The sequence below is a fragment of the Ips typographus genome, linkage group LG7 (assembly GCF_016097725.1).
Source record: "Ips typographus isolate SLU linkage group LG7, UJ_Ityp_2.0, whole genome shotgun sequence".
NCBI classification, from domain to species: domain Eukaryota; kingdom Metazoa; phylum Arthropoda; class Insecta; order Coleoptera; family Curculionidae; genus Ips; species Ips typographus.
This window is the reverse complement of record NC_138428.1, coordinates 3,707,371-3,725,667: the sequence shown is the minus strand read 5'-3', so window position 1 is coordinate 3,725,667 and position 18,297 is coordinate 3,707,371. Positions and strand designations below refer to the sequence as shown.

General features: G+C 37.2%; 4 protein-coding genes across 4 annotated transcripts; 2 read left to right on the top strand and 2 right to left on the bottom strand.

The window, feature by feature from the left end:
- Nucleotides 1-103: 103 nt before the first annotated feature.
- Nucleotides 104-1,969, bottom strand: LOC145731812 (choline/ethanolamine transporter flvcr2a-like). The gene is made up of 8 exons (XM_081983798.1): nt 1,690-1,969; nt 1,449-1,634; nt 1,125-1,305; nt 885-1,069; nt 727-830; nt 570-680; nt 379-515; nt 104-329 (listed from the first exon to the last, which is right to left on the bottom strand). Exons 1-8 carry the CDS (start codon nt 1,933-1,935, stop codon nt 151-153), a joined length of 1,329 nt encoding a protein of 442 aa, XP_081839924.1. The 5' UTR covers nt 1,936-1,969; the 3' UTR covers nt 104-150.
- Nucleotides 1,970-2,490: 521 nt separating this feature from the next.
- On the top strand, nt 2,491-12,749 carry mRpS9 (mitochondrial ribosomal protein S9). The gene is made up of 8 exons (XM_081983799.1): nt 2,491-2,684; nt 3,355-3,597; nt 3,654-3,827; nt 3,882-3,967; nt 4,020-4,264; nt 4,322-4,437; nt 12,268-12,430; nt 12,538-12,749. The coding sequence occupies exons 1-8, from the start codon at nt 2,607-2,609 to the stop codon at nt 12,627-12,629; spliced, it is 1,197 nt and encodes a 398-aa protein (XP_081839925.1). The 5' UTR covers nt 2,491-2,606; the 3' UTR covers nt 12,630-12,749.
- wtrw (ankyrin repeat domain 61 water witch) lies at nt 4,678-12,172 on the top strand. Its single transcript, XM_081983794.1, has 10 exons — nt 4,678-5,130; nt 5,436-5,567; nt 7,196-7,375; nt 7,659-7,873; nt 7,934-8,105; nt 8,151-8,446; nt 8,496-8,727; nt 9,610-9,783; nt 9,841-10,090; nt 10,190-12,172. Exons 3-10 carry the CDS (start codon nt 7,200-7,202, stop codon nt 11,627-11,629), a joined length of 2,955 nt encoding a protein of 984 aa, XP_081839920.1. The 5' UTR covers nt 4,678-5,130; nt 5,436-5,567; nt 7,196-7,199; the 3' UTR covers nt 11,630-12,172.
- Nucleotides 12,740-17,114, bottom strand: LOC145731817 (uncharacterized). Its single transcript, XM_081983803.1, has 6 exons — nt 16,915-17,114; nt 14,356-14,518; nt 13,721-13,826; nt 13,638-13,663; nt 13,361-13,585; nt 12,740-13,306 (listed from the first exon to the last, which is right to left on the bottom strand). Exons 1-6 carry the CDS (start codon nt 16,921-16,923, stop codon nt 13,188-13,190), a joined length of 648 nt encoding a protein of 215 aa, XP_081839929.1. The 5' UTR covers nt 16,924-17,114; the 3' UTR covers nt 12,740-13,187.
- Between the last annotated feature and the right edge of the window lie 1,183 nt (nt 17,115-18,297).

Genomic DNA, 18,297 nt, shown 5'->3' with positions numbered 1-18,297 from the left:
AACTTCCATATAGGTGGTAAGTTCGTTTTTTTACTATTTCATTAGAGGTCTTGATGCTGTTGATTAATTAAAACGTTTACCATACATATCTCATAAATAACCATTTATAAGCCGCTTTATTCTTACAGCTTTGCCACATTAAAATTTACATTAAAAAGCGTATTCTTCTGTGCTGGTGGGTAAGTAAAACAACTCGTTTTTATCAGCTTGTTGAGCTTCTTGTCTTCTCGTGTAATTGGGAATCAAGGTGGTCATCACGGCTCCCACAAACAAAAGAGCGGCTTGACTTCCCAGAGACCAGAAAGCCCCGTAACTTTGATTAAACTTACCTTTGGAAAATTGTGTTTATCTGCGAATAATTTAATTGGAACTACGTACCTAAAAACATGGTTACTGCTACACCAACCGCTTGCGTCATTGCGTTTAATATTCCTGCAGTAGTGCTCTCGTCAGAGGGATAAGTGAGTTCCACTGCCATTTCAAAGCCTACAGGCATGTAGGCGTTGGTGAACACCCTACAAAACTACCACTTAGCTAAGTTTGGAGACTGAAGAATGAACACTACTAACCCAACCACAGCAAATATTGCATAGACCAAAGTCTTGGAGTGGGTGCGTAGAGCAAACATGGCCGCTACCGTTGATACAACAGCCATCCAGTAGATAAACACCGTGGTCTGTCTTGAAAACCGCTTGAGATGCGATATCGACAGTTAAAAACACTTACTTGTAGCGATGGGTTTTGTCCAGGTACAGTCCGAACAGAACGGAACCTACCATACCGCCCAACACCATCAACAAACCGATCCGACCGGCGTCTTCCTCAGAGTTCTGCAACACCATCATTTAACTGACTTGTCGTAATTAAAGTGTATGTAGCAGTACTGGAAAGTACTCCAAAATAAACTGGTTAAGTAGGGTACCAATTGCGGCAAACACTCCTATGTTAATACCGTACGCTATTGAGTGCAGGCTGAAACCTTTATGCTCGGTAAAGATCTTGGTGAACTGTTTAAGGTGTTGTGCATAGTTCAAAGGTTTGTCCGATGCAGATGGTTTGTCAGAAAAACCTGAAAATATAACATACCATATACTCATGAGTTATCAGTTGATGAGAGTTCTAACCGCATAAAATCGCAATTACTACCGGTACCATATAGCCAGCCAAAATGTTACATAGCATCCTCAAACCCGACCCGACTGCAGTCAAATCTTCATCGTTTTTGACTAAACTGGGGGGTAATACAAAGCCCAGGGCAAACCCCAACTGAGTTCCAAACACTGCTAAAGCACAAGCAGTGGAGGCCTTAAACAAAGTTGGAATTAGTTCAGAAGGTTTTTCTATTTTGTTATCAAAAAGTTTGTTATTTTTGCTTCTAAGTAGTATCTGTTGCTGTTTTAGTAAATTTTGATTAATTATTATTTATAGGAGATTATTTTGTGACTAACCTCAGACGGTTTAAACCACACCGCCGCAATTTTAGGAGGCAAACACATCACAAACACTTGAGCAGTTGATCCTACAGCTTGTCCCAGCATCACCAAGTAGAACCGCTCCTGTCTTATGGAAAAAACCTTCACGAGGGCCGCGAGTGCTGTGCCTACGCCTCCGTATAGGGCGGCAAATCTCAGACCCTGTAATTATATAACTTTTACCCATGAAAATGATTGAAAAGGGCACTTATCTGACTTTCTTCTCGATGAAATAGGACACAGGAACGACTATGATCGGATAAATCAGCATGTAAATAATCGACGTCCAATCAACCGCCGTGGAGTTCACTTGGTAGAACCTCATCACCACATTGCCGATTATGGAATATTCCATCCATTGAAAAGCATTTGCTGCTGAATAGAGGATGTAGATTACTAAAATGAGCCATCGTTTTTTAGAAACTACTTTAGGTGGTAAAGTTATAATAATGTCTTGTTCCATGTATGATGTTGATTTGTGAAAACGCTAGCACAAAATTTAAAACCGCTCTGCATTAGAATCAATTGAATAATGACTGTATAGTATCCCCAATTAGCGGAGCAGCTAAAGAACCTTCAGTGAGGTGTATATTTTTGATCAAACATATAATGTTTGTGAATTCCAGTTTGATCTGCAAACAGCCCGAGCTTGTCGCGATGTAGACTTTTATTTGTTTTTATATTAACACTTAAATAATGTAGTAATGTAAATTTTTGTATTTGGTTTCAAGGGCGATTACCCTGTTCCTAGAAAATAAATTTCAAACTTGCAACTTAAAATTTAAGCAATTTTGTAAGGGTCTTTAAGAAAAGATTTATTTAACTTAGCTTCAGAATGGTTCAGTTCAGGATTGAACAATGATTTTTTAATTGCTAAATATTTTCCAGTTTCTAAGCTAAAACTAAAATAAACTTTAAATAAAATATTAATATCGGTTCATGAGGTTTCCATGTGTGCTATTATGTGTCCTATCTAGGTACAGAGCCATGTCATGGATTGTAAAACCACTTCATAACCTAAAAAGTTTATTTTTCTGAGGTTATGTTATGGTTATTTAATTTTTTTTAAAAACTATCCTAAAAAGGCTATTACGTTAATAATTTTGATTTTACAAGGCAACCAGCCTGTTAAGGATGTTTAGACGACTAGTTTTAGATCCATTGAGGGGCATCAATTTCCAAAATGAGCTGGCGTGCTTGCAATTCGTCCAGGTGAGTTTGAGCCCCATTATTTTTGATTGACTGGAGTATTAGGGCTGTTTTTCACGAAAGGACTGTATTTTTTCTAACAAAAACCAAATTGAGAACTTTTGGGCTATATTTTGTTCAGGTTTTTATATTGAGTGCAGTTTTTGGTTTTTGTCTTTTAAACTGAGTATTACAAGGAATAGTACAATGTTATTTTATTTTTTTTTTATTACAATTAACTTGCTACTACTACACTTTCAATATGTATCTATTTTCCCTTGCATTTTCCTATTTAAGAGAATGTCTAGAATTCTAGAAGTACCTAGTTATGCCCAGGGCCTAGCCCAAAGTATGACAAAGCTACTGCAACAATCATATTTTATTCTATTATGTGGGATAAACATCCTTTGCTTATTTTTTTATTAGATCCCACAATAATGGACTTTTTTTTGGGTTATGGTTACCTTTTGTAAAAATATTGGTGTCTTTAGTAAAGAGTAAAATTATTAATCACATTAAAGTTTCAAACTTTTAAACAAAATTGGGATGTTGTCACAAATGTTTTGGTTTCTTTCATTCATAGAAAATTTCCACAACTTTCCTTTTTTATTCTTTTTCCATAAGAAAGACATACAATCTGTCAAAGTTTAAATCTTACTGTTTTTTTTTTCTTATTAATGAAATATTGTTGCAGGCACGTTTAAAGCCTAACAGAGTTAAATTCTCAACTAGTCACTCTCACAATGACTCAAACAAAATTGAACAAAATGTGGAGTCTAAAAACACATTAAACAAGGCTATGAAAGCCTACTTGGAACGGGCCCGTGAACACGACGAGTTTATGGCAGCAAAACGTCACGAGTTTGCAATTGGCAAACGCCACTTGGCCAACATGATGGGCGAAAACCCAGAAACATTTACTCAAGAAGATATTGATGTAAGTTAATTCTGTTCATAACTCAACACTTCAGAACCGAGTGATTATAAATTTAGAACGCTATTGAGTACCTTTTTCCGAGCGGTTTGTTTCAAAAGACCGCCAGGCCAATAATGAAGCCTCCTGAGGAGGTTTTTCCCCAGAGGAAAGCTGCAGAATTTGACGAAACTGGCCGACCTTTTCATTTCTTGTTTTACACTGGTCGGCCTAATTTTTATCAAGTACTCCACGTAGGTTACATACATACACATAGCTATTGTTTGCACACTTTGATATTTTTTTAGAATGCGGTGCAACATATAAATGATTTGTACAAGTTTGAAGACAGTATGATAAGCAAAGGCTTGCAACCTGATCCTAATCTAACTCTGTAAGTTTTGGGTTGCAAAAAAATTCTAAAAAGTTAAAAGATAAAATTCCAGAGACTTATCAGGCTCGCAATGGCTAGAAAAACCCGCGCTGGAACTGAAACTCATGGAAACCATAAGCGACAGGGAATATGCTTCTTTCCAAAACGCCATGGAGCGTCTATACAGTTTGCCCTACTCCTACAAAGTTCAAGACTTTTTAATGGAGTACCGTAAACCGTTAATTAGCCAAACGAAAACTTTTGATGCTATTGTACCCCAAATTGGGGAGGATGGCAGGCAGTATGTTAGCGTTTATGGTAATTGTTTTGCTGTATTTACTGGTTGGGCCAATATAACAACTGTAATGTTTACAGAATGTCGGAGAAAAAGAGCTATTGGCACTGTAACAGTCAGAATGCCTGGAACTGGTCAAGTTCAAGTTAACAATCAGGACATTCACTACTTTGAAGGGATACAACAAAGGGAACAGGTGAGATAATGTAGTTTACTGTCACTGTTTTATTCTGCAATTGAGGACTTTCGCGATGTTACTATTTTTTTGAGTGTGAAGGCCGGAAGGGGGTTTTGGGGGTTTACAGGTACAAAACTAGCTGCAGAATCATTCAAAATGTGTCCTGGGATTGTCAAGTAAGTACAAAAATAATAATGGTTGGTATTACTGATTAATGTGTAGCAAGAAGCAGTTTAAAGAAGGGTTGATGGGGATGATATTTTTGTTCTTGGTATACAAACTATCAATTTTGACTGATAAGTTAATTTTTAACTTTTTTTCTAACTGTGTATCTAACTTAAAAACTCAAATTTGTCAAAGTTTGCCTTAATCACAAATGTAGAGCTAGTGATTGAAAGATTTAATCATTTTTGAAGTGTCAATGTTGACATTTTTCAGTTGGTATATTATGCGATTATTAAATAAATCCTGATCGGATCCACATAGGTCGCTTTCAAGCGCTGATTTTAGTGTCCTAAGAAGCCGGCCAATTTGCTAAACGCCCTGTCATAATGCCGCTCTTTTAAAAGCAGCAATTTTTCAATTTATTTTTGCGATTATTCGCGTTACGGTCGTTTAGTTTTCTCGTTGGTTTAGGACCGACTTAGACTGGATAAATTTGTTTTTGTTGTGATTCGCGACCCTTGCGGATTTTACACGATTACCAGCCAGGTATTGCTCTTTTGCTTACTTGTTTTCTTTACTGTTTCTGTTGGTTTAATTTAACGCGCAATTACCTCTAGACTAACAATTCTAGTTGGTTCCTTTGTGGTTTTCTTAAGGATACTTTCATTAAACTACTAAATTGTCACTTGAGGAGACCAATAGGCGTAAACAGTTATAGTTGCAGACCAAGTAACAATAAAGTTTTATTACCTGATTAAACTAAGTTTAATTTGAAAACAAATTCCACCATCAACCCGCTATTGTTCGTTTTAATTACGTCCTGAAACGTTTCAATTGTGCACAAATTTCAGACCGGATTGCATCGATTAATTGGTGCATTGGATCGATTCAAATTTAACCAAATTAAAATTCCTCCCTGACTGGCCAGGGAGATTACCATGCTGAAGCAAAATCTTATTTGACAGGAAGTCTGAATTTTCTAGGTGAGTGTTTGGTTTTACTTAAGTTTAATTAACGCGATGTCTCGTTTGAACTGGTGATTTATTAGATTCTAAGAAGTAAAGTGGACTAATAATGTTGTCACAAAAGTGCTCCGTTGCATTCAACTGGGTGACCGGCTGACCTAAAGTGTCTAAAGTGGCAGAGCGACCCAAATCAAACAATCGATTTGTTTGTTGTACTTTTTTAAAGTTTGGTTGAAAGCTTTCATGTGTATTAACTTGTTTGTCTTTGTAATTCAATTACCTTGATTAGCGGAATTGTATAATTCACGGTTTACGTCGTTTGGCCGTAAAAAATGAACAGTAGCTTAGTTAATTGAACTCTATTACCGGTCTAGTATGTCCGTCATTTCAATCTAGTCCAATTACCGTCTGGTTCAGATCAGATAAAGATGATGGTTTTAAGCAAGGTAAATGTTTCTTTGTTTATAAATATTGTTCAAGTTTTAACAGCCTTGTAAATCAACGACCATTACTTTATTTAAAAAAACTGTGTGATATTAATTAAACGGAACCTAAAGAGTAAGCAGAAATTAGATTCCCTATATTGTATAGCACATTCTATATAAGACAATTTTGAGTTTTAGATTGTGACTCTCTCTGCTTACTTACTACTTTAATATTACCAGATGCTTCTAGAACCACGTTAAAATTGTTAAAAGCATCTATAAACTTCAAAAACCTTCCAAGAAACTTTAAACATTTTCCAGATACTTCTAGAATCAGAGATGAAATGCTAGAATCGTTATTAACTTTCAGAAATCTTACAAAGACCTTTTAAAACTCCGTTATAGAGAGTTTCCTAAAATATTTCTGGGACTGAATATTGAATTTTATGACAAAAATCAAGAACAGACTTTTTCAGTTTGCTTAGGACTTGTTTCAATAATTTACAGCAATTTTTGTTTATCAAAAACCAAGATGACTTAATTGTTGTTTTGGTAGGTACATATTTAGCAGATTTTTTTCGTTTTTTTCTGTGACGTTTGTAAGAAAAATTAAACTTCAGTAAAACATGTTGACTCAGATAATCCAAGTCAGATTAGGTTAATCTCGAAGAACCGTAAACCTTGACGTGTGTAGTAGTTACGTTGCAAAGTAAAAAAGTCAAGACACTCATTTGAAAGAGGTTGGTGTGTGGTTTTGGTTCGTTTTTAGTTAGAAGAGAAGCTTCAAAGGTAAATTACTTGAAAATTAAAAAAAAAAAATTGGAATGAGCTTCAAATGCTAGTTATTCTACATTTGTCAGTTAGTTTGTAGTTAATTAGTTCTCTAGCATTTTTTGGGAAACTCGTTAGTAAAACTACATCTCAAAACGTCACTTATGATTATCGTACAAATGTTGTCCTGTAAATTAATTCAACTGATTAAGATAATTAAAGCAATTATTGTAAACCTGATGCAGATGATAACTTAATCCGCTCATCTAATAAAAACTCGGAAATACGTGGAACTCTTGTTTCAGCCGTAAACAACCTCGGCATTGTGTCGGAAACGGAAATATTTATGTTGCTGTGATGTTGTGTAACATTTTCACATAAATTACCCTTTTGTCTTCGATGACTCGATTTAGGATCGGTTCTCATTGAGTTAGGTGGATCCGTTTTCAGATAAATGGTCTCATCGACAGATGATCGCGTCCAAACGATCAGAATGGACAATCTGGGCTTCCAGGACAATCACGTTCACGGTTCCCGGAAATTGGCCAGATCGATCAGCGCCAACGCCGAACCAGAAAATCATCCGCTTTATTTGAATCGGAGTAGTGCCACGGTACCCAGATGGAGACGGTAAGTTTTTCTAGTATTTTGAAAAACATTAGCTGTTCCTAAATCCATATGTTTAAAACAGGATTGTTGTTTTAACTTTATTTCCAACACAGTGTATGAGACACCCTGCTCCAACATTTTACACAAAATATTCTTTCTGTACACTTTTTACAACTTTTGGTGACGAGAAAAAGTTATCTGGCAATAATACATAGTTAAGTTGGTTTGGTGGTGCTGGTAAGCACTCTGTAAACAATTATAAGGCCATTTGTGCTTAAACATTACCGACTATTTTGCTCTAAAGGCAACACGTGGACCCTATGGCAATGCTGGAAGAGCAATATCCCTCTGATGACTACGATTACGAATACATGGAGTGCGGTCCGAGTCCCCCAGCTGATCACATACACAACCCATACTACGAAAGCTATGAGGAAGTGCCCACTCATGATTTATCAGTGCAGATATGTCATGATACTATCCGAAACAACCTGATTGAGCATATGAAAGCTTCTTCAGGTTGGTTTTTTATTTACATGTACTTTTAATTTTAAGACTGAAGGTAAAATACATGCGCAGGTAGACATCACTATTTTGAAGACATTGAAAGCAAAAAAATCGTGTTGGAGAACTTGGAGGAATCGTTTAGGACTGCCAACAAGTTCGAGATAAGTATTTGTTTTTTGTGGGCTGCATTTTTGAAACGATGGGACTTGCTCGATGGATTGTTAAAGTTGGGGGCGCAGTTGAAGTAAGTTGGGTTGTGAAATATTGTGAATGAGATTAATTGCAGTAGGTACTACGAGCCAAATCAAGGTTTGAGCGCGCTCCATTTGACGGCCTTTAGTAGTTGTATTCCGGGCACGCAATTCCTGATAGCTCGCGGTAGCGACGTTAACGCCATCTACAAGTGGTACAGTCCGTTACACTGCGCAGCGTTTGGTGACAGTCCTGAAACCGCCATGATATTGTTGAATAATGGTGCGCGCGTCCAAGCACACACCAACAGTCCCAATTATGGCAAAGAGAGTGCCTTGCACTGCGCAGTACGTGCAAATGCAGTGGCTTGCGTAAGGCTTTTCACCGTCGAAGGTATTTTCCGTCTCTCTTTTTGGTTTTTGGTGCTTAAATGTTGATTCAGGTGCTGACGTGGGTGAAGTGGAATTTAGCGGGATGTCTCCAATTCATTTGGCCGCCGAATTGGGTCATCCGCAGTGTTTGCGTATCATGTTGGAGACGAAAGGGGTCAACGTTAATGCTCGCACCAAGGAAAAGGAACAAACACCGCTCCATCTAGCAGCGGACGGTGGAAATGCTGAATGTATTGACATTTTGTTGGATAAGGAGGCTGAAGTGGATGTGCGCAACTACAGGTAACTTTAGACCTTTTTTTAGAATTGTTATTATTGCAACAATAGTAAAGATTAGTCTCTATTATTTTATGATTATTTTACAGGTGTCAAATCTGTCATATTTCTAGCTCAAGTAAAATTTGATAGAATTAATGTATCTTGGACATGTCATGTCGAACTTTTCGTTTGACATATTATGTTCAATGGTCAGAAAAACTGTGATTGACTGTATTTGACGATTTTCGGACATTTTTCAGTCTTTACGACGTCAATTCTGACAATTTCTAGATGAAAACAGTCTCTGTGACATCGTTTGACTACTTTAAGGCACCAGAAATGCCTAAAAAGTCAATTTTGACAACTCAAACACAGAAAAACAGTTATTGACTGTATTTGACACTTTTCGGACAATTTTCAGTCCTTATGACGTAATTTCTGACAATTTCTAGATGAAAACAGTCTCTGTGACGTCGTTTGACTACTTAAAAACAGCAGAAATGCCTAAAAAGTCAATTTTGACAACTCCAAAACAGAAAAACTGTGATTGACTGTATTTGACGATTTTCGGACATTTTTCAGTCTTTATGACGTCAATTTTGACAATTTCTAGATGAAAACAGTCAAATGTCAGGTTAGAAAGAATTGTTAAAGATGGTTTGGCATCTAGAACAAACCCTTTTAATTTCACAGTTGTCAATTTGGTTATATTTATAGTCTATTTAAAAACTAGGAAGAGTGATTACGAATTAGGTTGGCTATAGTGGCCAAATATGATTGGCCAGTTGGCGGTATGATTTACACAAAAAAAGGTCAAATAATTATGTTATACATCAACTCAAACAAGAGTGACAGAAGCTTGGCTTTACTCCATTAGACCTGACCATATTATTTTTTTACTTTTAGACTTCAAACACCTTTACATTTGGCATCCCGAGCTCAGTCTTACGAAAGCGTTGAGTTATTGTTAGTAAAGGGGGGCGCCGATCCCAACATCCCCGATTGCGACAAACGAATTTCTTTACACACGGCTGTGGGTAAATCAGCGCGGTCCTACGACATTATCGACATACTAATCCGGTAATTAATAAAGTTCTACACTCTCTCAGTTCTATTGTTAATTTTTTTCCTTAAAAGACATAACGCTGACGTGAACGCTAAGGATCAGTTCGGCTACACGCCGCTACACATGGCAGCGCTGAACGAACTGTCACAGTGCGTCGAAAAACTGTTATATCACGGGGCAGACGTCACGGCCAAATCGAAGTACGGCAACACCGCTTTGGGGATCATTATCAGGAAAACCCCCGCGTCACTAGTGATGGTGCGTCAGAAATTGGATCAAGCGATTACATTGCAACGTCATCCTGAGTCGTCCAATCGTGAGGTAAGATTTTGATAATCTCTTAATTTTCTACATTTAATTTACGAACATATGTGCTAATTGGAAATCAATTTGATTGACAATTTTATATTTATTGCATAGGTGGAATTAAAACTGGACTTTCGCAGCATCCTGCAACACTGTCATCCCCGCGAAATCAGTTTTCTTAACACCTTTGTGGACGAGGGTCAGAAGGAAATACTCCTCCACCCCCTCTGCTCGGCCTTCCTCTACTTGAAATGGGAGAAAATCCGCAAGTACTACATAGCACGGATGCTTTTTTGTTTCATTTTCATTCTCAGTCTGTCACTGTACGTGTTAACGGCGCTGGCGCACAACTGCTACAATCACGGCAAAAATATGAACGATACTCAGCCTCAAAACGTGATTGAATTGTGCGAGAAGAAATCAATGATGGGACATATGTTGCGTAACAATCCGTTCGTGATCGAAATGCAATGGTTCGTGTTGGTTGGCATCACTTGTTGTGAAATAGCCAGGAAAATTTATGGAATAACCGGTTATCCGTCTATCAGACAGTATTTGTCGCATCCGGAGAATATCATCGAGTGGGCGGTGATTGTTAGTGTTTTCGTTATTTCTTTCGTGTACACTGGACGCACTTACACCTGGCAAAACCACGTGGGAGCTTTTGCTGTGCTATTCGGTTGGACCAATTTGATGTTAATGGTTGGACAGTTGCCAGTTTTCGGACCCTACGTTGCCATGTACACTAGAGTTCAAAAAGAGTTCGCCAAACTGTTATTAGCTTATTCCTGCCTGTTAATCGGCTTTACCATTAGTTTCTGCGTTATATTTCCTGATTCCTCAACTTTCGCCAACCCATTCATAGGTCTGATCACCGTTATGGTGATGATGACTGGAGAGTTAAGCCTGGATTTGCTAGTAGACGATGATCCGGAAGATCCTCCATTTTTACTGGAAATCAGCGCCCAAGTGACCTACATCATGTTCCTCCTCTTTGTAACTGTCATCCTTATGAACCTGCTAGTCGGTATTGCAGTGCACGACATTCAAGGCCTACAGAAAACCGCAGGCTTATCCAAACTAGTTAGACAAACCAAGCTGATTTCCTATATCGAGTTGGCACTGTTCAACGGTTATTTACCCCAAACTTGCCTGAAAAGTCTGCTTCACTGGACTGCGTTAGTCTCACCCAAAGCGTATCGAGTGGTTTTGAACGTCAAACCTTTAAACCCCGGTGAAAAACGCCTACCCAAAGATATCCTGGAGGCAGCTTATGAAATAGCAAAAAACGGTCCAAACGCGTGGCAAAACTCATGCAAAATGAACAACAACAACGTGATGGAAGACCTTAGTGGACTGTACGATTTTAGTGAAACGGCAACGTCGCTCGCGCCTTTGCACAACAAAGTCGACAGGAACGCCGACATGATTGACAGTTTGGCCAAGGAAGTGCGAGATTTAAAGTTGCTGCTCAGCAGGAATTTGAAACTGCTCGAACAGTGCTCGAATGTTCAGCAACAGCGCAAAAATTCGGTCAGAAATCATCAAAGTTGAGTCACTAATTCTATATATTTCTAACCACGGTGATTTTGGTGCCTAATTGTTAATAGAATGTGATCTGAAAGTGCCTTCAATATGTGATATTAGTGAATCTTAGCGGTTGTGAATGTGTAGACTAAACACGACTCACGTTTTAGACGATAGTGGCAGAACAAGCCTGTAATATGAAGGCTTTGATTAATCGTGATTTTTTCTAACAAACATCACTATTGCACTATCACCAGAAATTTCTTCTAAAAGCTACAGCTTTGGTTACAAACTGATTGTTGATTGTACATTTTGACAATATATAGTTCTGCCTATCAATTTATTTATGTTCTAGATTAGTTGTTGGTTGTTCTGTCGTTAACGTCTATAAAGTCGTATTTTAACATCTTTTAATTTAGCTTGCAATGTATATTTTTATATTTTAACTGTCAAAGACGTCAAAATAACGGCCATACTTTAATATGTAATTGAACTTATTGCATTTTAACAAACTACTTTTTTTTAGTGTATTTACTACAGGGAAAGCAAATAAAATCGCTGCTTTTTCAACCATTTTCGTACCTACATCCTCAATTGCAGATATTGCGGTGTCCTTTTGTGTGCTGTTTAACGGTTTTTAGACAATTTTCTATTGGCTTTTTTAGGTTTTGTTTCCTCTGATTTTCTCTAATATGTTGGACAAAGTGGACGTGGAGGCAACAATGGAGGGTGGCGGTCCTTCAGGTCAAGCGGGAGCCATACGTTGGGGCATTTCGTGGGCTTTGAGAAGCTTTGTTGATCAAGAAACGATAGAGAAAATGCGACTCGGTAAGTTTTTCTTCTATTTTACCAACATAATAGTTGTTAAATCCTGTGTGGGTTAAGAATTTTTCTGATGGTTAAATTTAGCCCTTAAGATAGCTGTTTTGTTGCAGCTGGTTTGTTATCGTTTGACATTCGAACAAGAGAAAGAAAGAAGCCGGGACAGGCGGGCGCCCGCAAGAAATTCACATGGAAGAAACGTTAAACTAACTTATGTTGCTCTACTTTCAAACAAATTAGAGTTAGTCAAAATGTCACTTTTACTTATAGTTAACTATTTTGTATTAATTACGAGTTTCAAAATAAATCAGTTACTTGCACAGAATCATTTTTTAATCATAACTACAATATACCAACATACAAGTTCAAATCAAAATTACGTATAGAAAATCAATGTTAAGAAGCTTTTTGTTTGTTTGAACTATAAGGCAACTTGTCAGTAATTTGATTAGGTTTACACCAACAACAGTCGTTCATAAATGTATTTATTTACAGGAACGACAACCATATACATATTTACTAACATATTAATCCAAGATGCTTATGAAATACCTTTAAAAACTGTTCCGGAGAGTTTTGAACTGCTCAATTTTAGCGAAACTCAATCGGAAAAAAATTGCCATTAACACATGAGGACTACATGTGCAGCATTTGTATATAAATCCCAGCACAGTACATAGTTTGCGATTGGTAAAAAAAAGTTTGCTACTTTTTCTTGACCAATCACAAACAGCAAATTACACAAATACTGTACTTGTGGACGTTAGATGCGTGCATTATCTATGTGAACTGTTTCGTAGATTCGATCGGAATGATCGAAACGTAGTGATGGTCGGACGATCGTATCGCAGATGGAAAAAGCTGAATTCTGGTAAGCCCCTTCTGTATAAATTGAAACTTATATTTGTATGACAAAAAAAATTAAAATATCAGTACCTGTAGTGGGTTCCTTGTCCAATTCATCGTACAAGGCCTCCTCCGCGTTGAACTGTCCCTCCATATGAGTGTAATGGTTTTCCATCACGTGAGAGGTGTTGTTCAGGTTGTTTCTTGTTTGATTACGTTTACCCCACCAGGACCACCTTCCTTGACAATTTGTGGTGGGTGGTGGCAGTTCTTTATTAGTTGGAGTTGGTTGTTGTATCGTATCCAGCGCAATTTCTGCAATATTAATTACAGAGCCTTGTTTCACTGGAGAGATTAGAATGCTTACCATTACCTGTAGAGCTTTTCAGTCGTCTATAATACAAATAATAAATTATATGAGTTTACGTGGCGTATTTTAAACAGACGTACCTTTTGCAATGTGTAATTACAATCATTAGAGCGGCTCCAATCACAGCAGAGCTTATAGACACAATAACCAAAGTGAGTATCCATCCCATTTCTCCTGACGTTAGTCCTGGAATATTTTCAATTAAGCAATTCTACCAGTAAAACCGCTTAACATATAAATTGCAAATACACAGAGTAAAGCAAAAAACCGGGTGTTCTACAATCTGATTTAATGTATAACAATCTGTCGGACAACGTTAATCTGATTGGCCCTAAGCAGTTTTGCACTTCATTATACTTTTACATAGTTGGTCTATCAAAGCCAGCTGTGCTGCCTAAATATGCAAATTCTGGACAACCCTCTCTTATCACACAGAAAGATAACGCAGTCCGATTGTAAACTGCATTTTTACGCAGACGTAAATAAGAAGGATTTACGCACGGGTATGAATTATAGACAGTTTGGCTGGAGGCGCCACCATTGCGACTCAAACCAAAAGTATTGTTTTAATTGCTCCATGGTTCAGAGAAAGAGAATAGACATATAAAGTAAAGTGAGCCACGTGACAAGAATTCAAATTAACCGTCATTTAGTCTGACTTTTTTAAGGTGACTAATTTTACAAATACTTTTATCTGGATATTTACTAAACCAACCTTTTCGTTGTGAAATCATTGCAGGTTGATCTCGTACAGCCCATGCGCACAAGTCACATCCGGTTACCCCCTCGTCCAGGAATAGTCCCCTGGGAGGTGGTGGTACAAAGTCCAGAAAACTGACGTCAGCGTCGTCTTCGTCGTGGTTAGTACTGTCGTCAGACTAGAAAAATGTACGCTTTTATTTATTTGGTTTATTAGTTTATTCCTCCATGGTTTCTTAAGAGCTTAAATATAGGATCACTGCAAAACCTAGTCAGGTAAACCTGACCAAATTAGTGAACATTTATTACGGTCAAAGAGTAAATATGTAATCAACCCAAAAGTGAACACTTCATCGATTAGAGTCCATTATTCGGACGTGAAAACGACCGTATAATTAATACCAGCAACCGGCTTTTAGTGGTTGCCTAATGGCGCGGTGCATTAACCGCCATGAGTACTACCAGCAGTACTACCAATTCTTAAAACTTACTCTACAATTATAAGAACATCAAAAGAACATGTTTACACATGGTATTTCATCAGTATAATTACTCTGAGCCACTTTATATTGCGATGAAGATGTACCTGTACCACAATGAGCCTATCGTTAACCTTACATACTTGCTTTTATATAGTCTGTTTCATAATAATGGACAAAAGAGTGTTTAGTCTCTCTATTTCAACTTCACTGTCTATTATGACAAAATGTTTTGCCGGACTAGTAAATTTTGTTACTTATAGCACCAGTATTTTTTTTTATTGATTCCAGTGAACTTGACACGTTTGGACACTTTAGTTGTCCAGAGGATGTTTCGCTGATTTTGCCTGTTATGATGAATAGCGGCCATTAGTAATTTAAAATTCAAATTTTAATACTTTAATACTGATTGAAACGAACAGAATTTTTAGGAAGACATCAGCATTTAAGGTACCGATTAAGGCATTAATTAACCGTTAGGTGTCGTGATGGGGCGACGTTAATTCGGGCGTGGGCGTCCCGAATTAAAGAAACTTTAAAATGCGGACGTCACCGTAATTGGTTTACAAGGCCCGAATGTGATAAACAAGTGGAATTTTATTCAAATTGTTCGGGTTCCGGTGGCACGGTAATTTCGAATTTCCCAATGTTTCAAACACCCGAAAGTCGTCGCAGTTGTTAATTGATATCAAGCCGTTTTTACCTGTCGCACGCTTGGATTTATATGCGGTTAGAAAAATTTAAGAAGACATAAATAACGGTGGTGTGGTGCATTTAATCGACTCTAAAAGCCGACATTATTCCCACGCTGTATTTAACTTTACGTGCCTATATGGTTCCTTTCAAAATAATGTAACTCAGGTCTTTTAAGGCAAACCATAAATTAGTTCTTAAGAAAGTCAATTTGTCAGATCAGGTTGAAACTGAATCACAAAGTGATCATTAGATCTGTTTTTCTGATCCAAAGTTAGTATCTTAATATTTCAGTTATTGAATGTTTCATTCTTTGGTTCTGGTTATTAAATGTACGCCTTTTTTAGGGATATTTCTGTTGCATTATTTGAGCCCCTAACGACTCTTTAAAATGATTTGTCAGCAGAGTGTAGAAATATTAGATTTCGATTCGATTTTCTGTGCAAACGGGCATTAAAATCATTAAGTCTCGTGTGAATTAACACCGGAATTGTCAATGACTGAAATTATTCAAAAACCTGGATTTGCGAAACAAACTATTCTGTAACATTGCGATGACAAGTCACCGGTACAAAATAGCGCGGAGGTAGCAGAAATAACAGAACTGCACCTTTGCGGCTTTTTTAAGGCTTTAGGTCGTACCGAGGCGCACAATGAGCCATTTCGTTTCTTTCCACTCATTATTGTCTCTATGGTGTTATGATTTGCTGCCCTGCTTCGCCCCTTCAGCACCTACGTAAACTGTCACACGATAGTATCGATTATCTTCCCTCCAAAGCAGGACCAAACTAGCCAAGTTTTCAAATTTCCTCATAGTGATGTCACATAGAGCGACTCAAAACAGTACCAATAGACGCCATTTTAAAGTCACGTTAAGTAAACTGATGAAGACATCAGGCCAAAGTCGTCTGGCAGCTCAAGGACTTTTCGTCGAACCGCGACCGAGTTTGCATTTAAATAATAGGTTCGGTTTTTTCGGTTCTTTTGATTCATCTCTTTCATTTCCAGACCGCCTTCCTTTTCAGGTTCTCCTTAATTTAGTTATTAACTTGTTACGTGCACCAGATTCCGTGCAAAGACACTATTAGTGAAAACACTTAAGCAATTCTTTTCAAATGTTAGATATTTCTGCTAAATAAATAGAAGAAAGATCTGATATTTCCGATACTGCCAGAAGATGCAGTTTATAGTATCTGCAGTATTTAAAGTCCAAATGTGAAGTATTTGCCTAAATCGTTAAAAAAAGCAAGATTTACAAAAATACTCCACATTTGGACTTGGAAAATGCAACACATCATGTATAGATTAGTAGAACTGTACAGTTTCACTTTGATGGTACTGTTAAACAAACTTATCTTGGGTTAGTAATTGTTGATCGAACTAATCTTAAATGCCCAACATACCTTATTCATCTTTGGTTTTCTTCAAATTCCAAATCTTCCTCATGAAGACTATTTTTCATAGTTATAACACCAGTACAAATCACATTTACTCCATGAAGATAGTCCGTTTTAATAATCTCGCGATCGTATTTCGACCGTAATCTCCGCGAACCTGCACACTTTCAAGCGCCTCGACGAAGTCTTCATCGAAGCTGGTGCGTGGTCTCCTGGTGGTTCTTCGTCTTCTTCGCGGCGGCCGTTACGTCACCAACAGGTCGACCACTACGGAGGTGGCCACACACACTTGCACCGATAACAAATTAACAAACTGATTTGCTGACCCTTTTTTTCGCATTCGAAATTAGATTGAAAGGTTTTCAAAAAAAGGGGCGTCGTTAAAATAAAAATTTTATTCAAAATATAGGGTCGCTGACAATGAACTTCAGGCAAAAGCCTATTGTTCTGCAAGCGTATAATGAGAACCCGTATCGCTATAAGGGCCATTGTTTAACATGTAAAACGTTCGTTATGACCATGTGTGTTTACCTATATCAAGTTTATAATGGAAATCTCTAGTTGAGTCTAAGAATGTTCATATTGGCAAAGAGAAAAACGCGAAACGTTCGTTTGCACTTCAATTATTACCGAGGAAGTAATAACTTGTAGTATTGACTGATTTATTTCTGATTAAGAGAGAAGTTTCTAAATAATTATTATTGGTATGTTTTTAATTAAATTGTAGAGTTTCACGGTTATATTGACTTAAACAAACTACAAATTGCTTCTAGAACTATAATTTATGAAATGTTTTAATTTGGATTGGTTAGGTGTGACTTCTAGGTAATAACATTTTATTTCTAAGTCCTCATGTGCAGCATTTGACTAAATCGATTTGGTTGTACACAAACTGTACTTACTCACTGGGTTGCGATTTTGGCAAACACTGCCCATGTAAACTTTATTAGCATTAGTGACAAATACATGTGAAAATTGTCCTATGTGCTTTAAAAATTCCAATGAATATTTTCTTACAAAGTAGTCAAAATGCCACTATTTCAAAAATCACTTTTGTATACACTAGCTCAATTTTTGAATCTTTGATTGTTGATATGTTCTTGACTTCTCGATGAATTTCTCTAACACTACTTTAACCGAAAAATCGTGCATCTCTTCCTATAGGCGTATATAATTTAGTTAATTTGCAAAATTTGAGTTTTTGATAATGTTAAAATTTTGCTGCGCAAACTGGTCAACTTCTGAAGCTTTTTACCATCTTCTTCTGGTACAATTGTTCTCTCTTACCATTTTGATTGAATGAAACGAACCTTTAAAGAAATAATACCCAGATAAATTCCCTACAAGTAGGTTTAAAGTATCTTAATCATTGGTAAACAGCTGGTCACT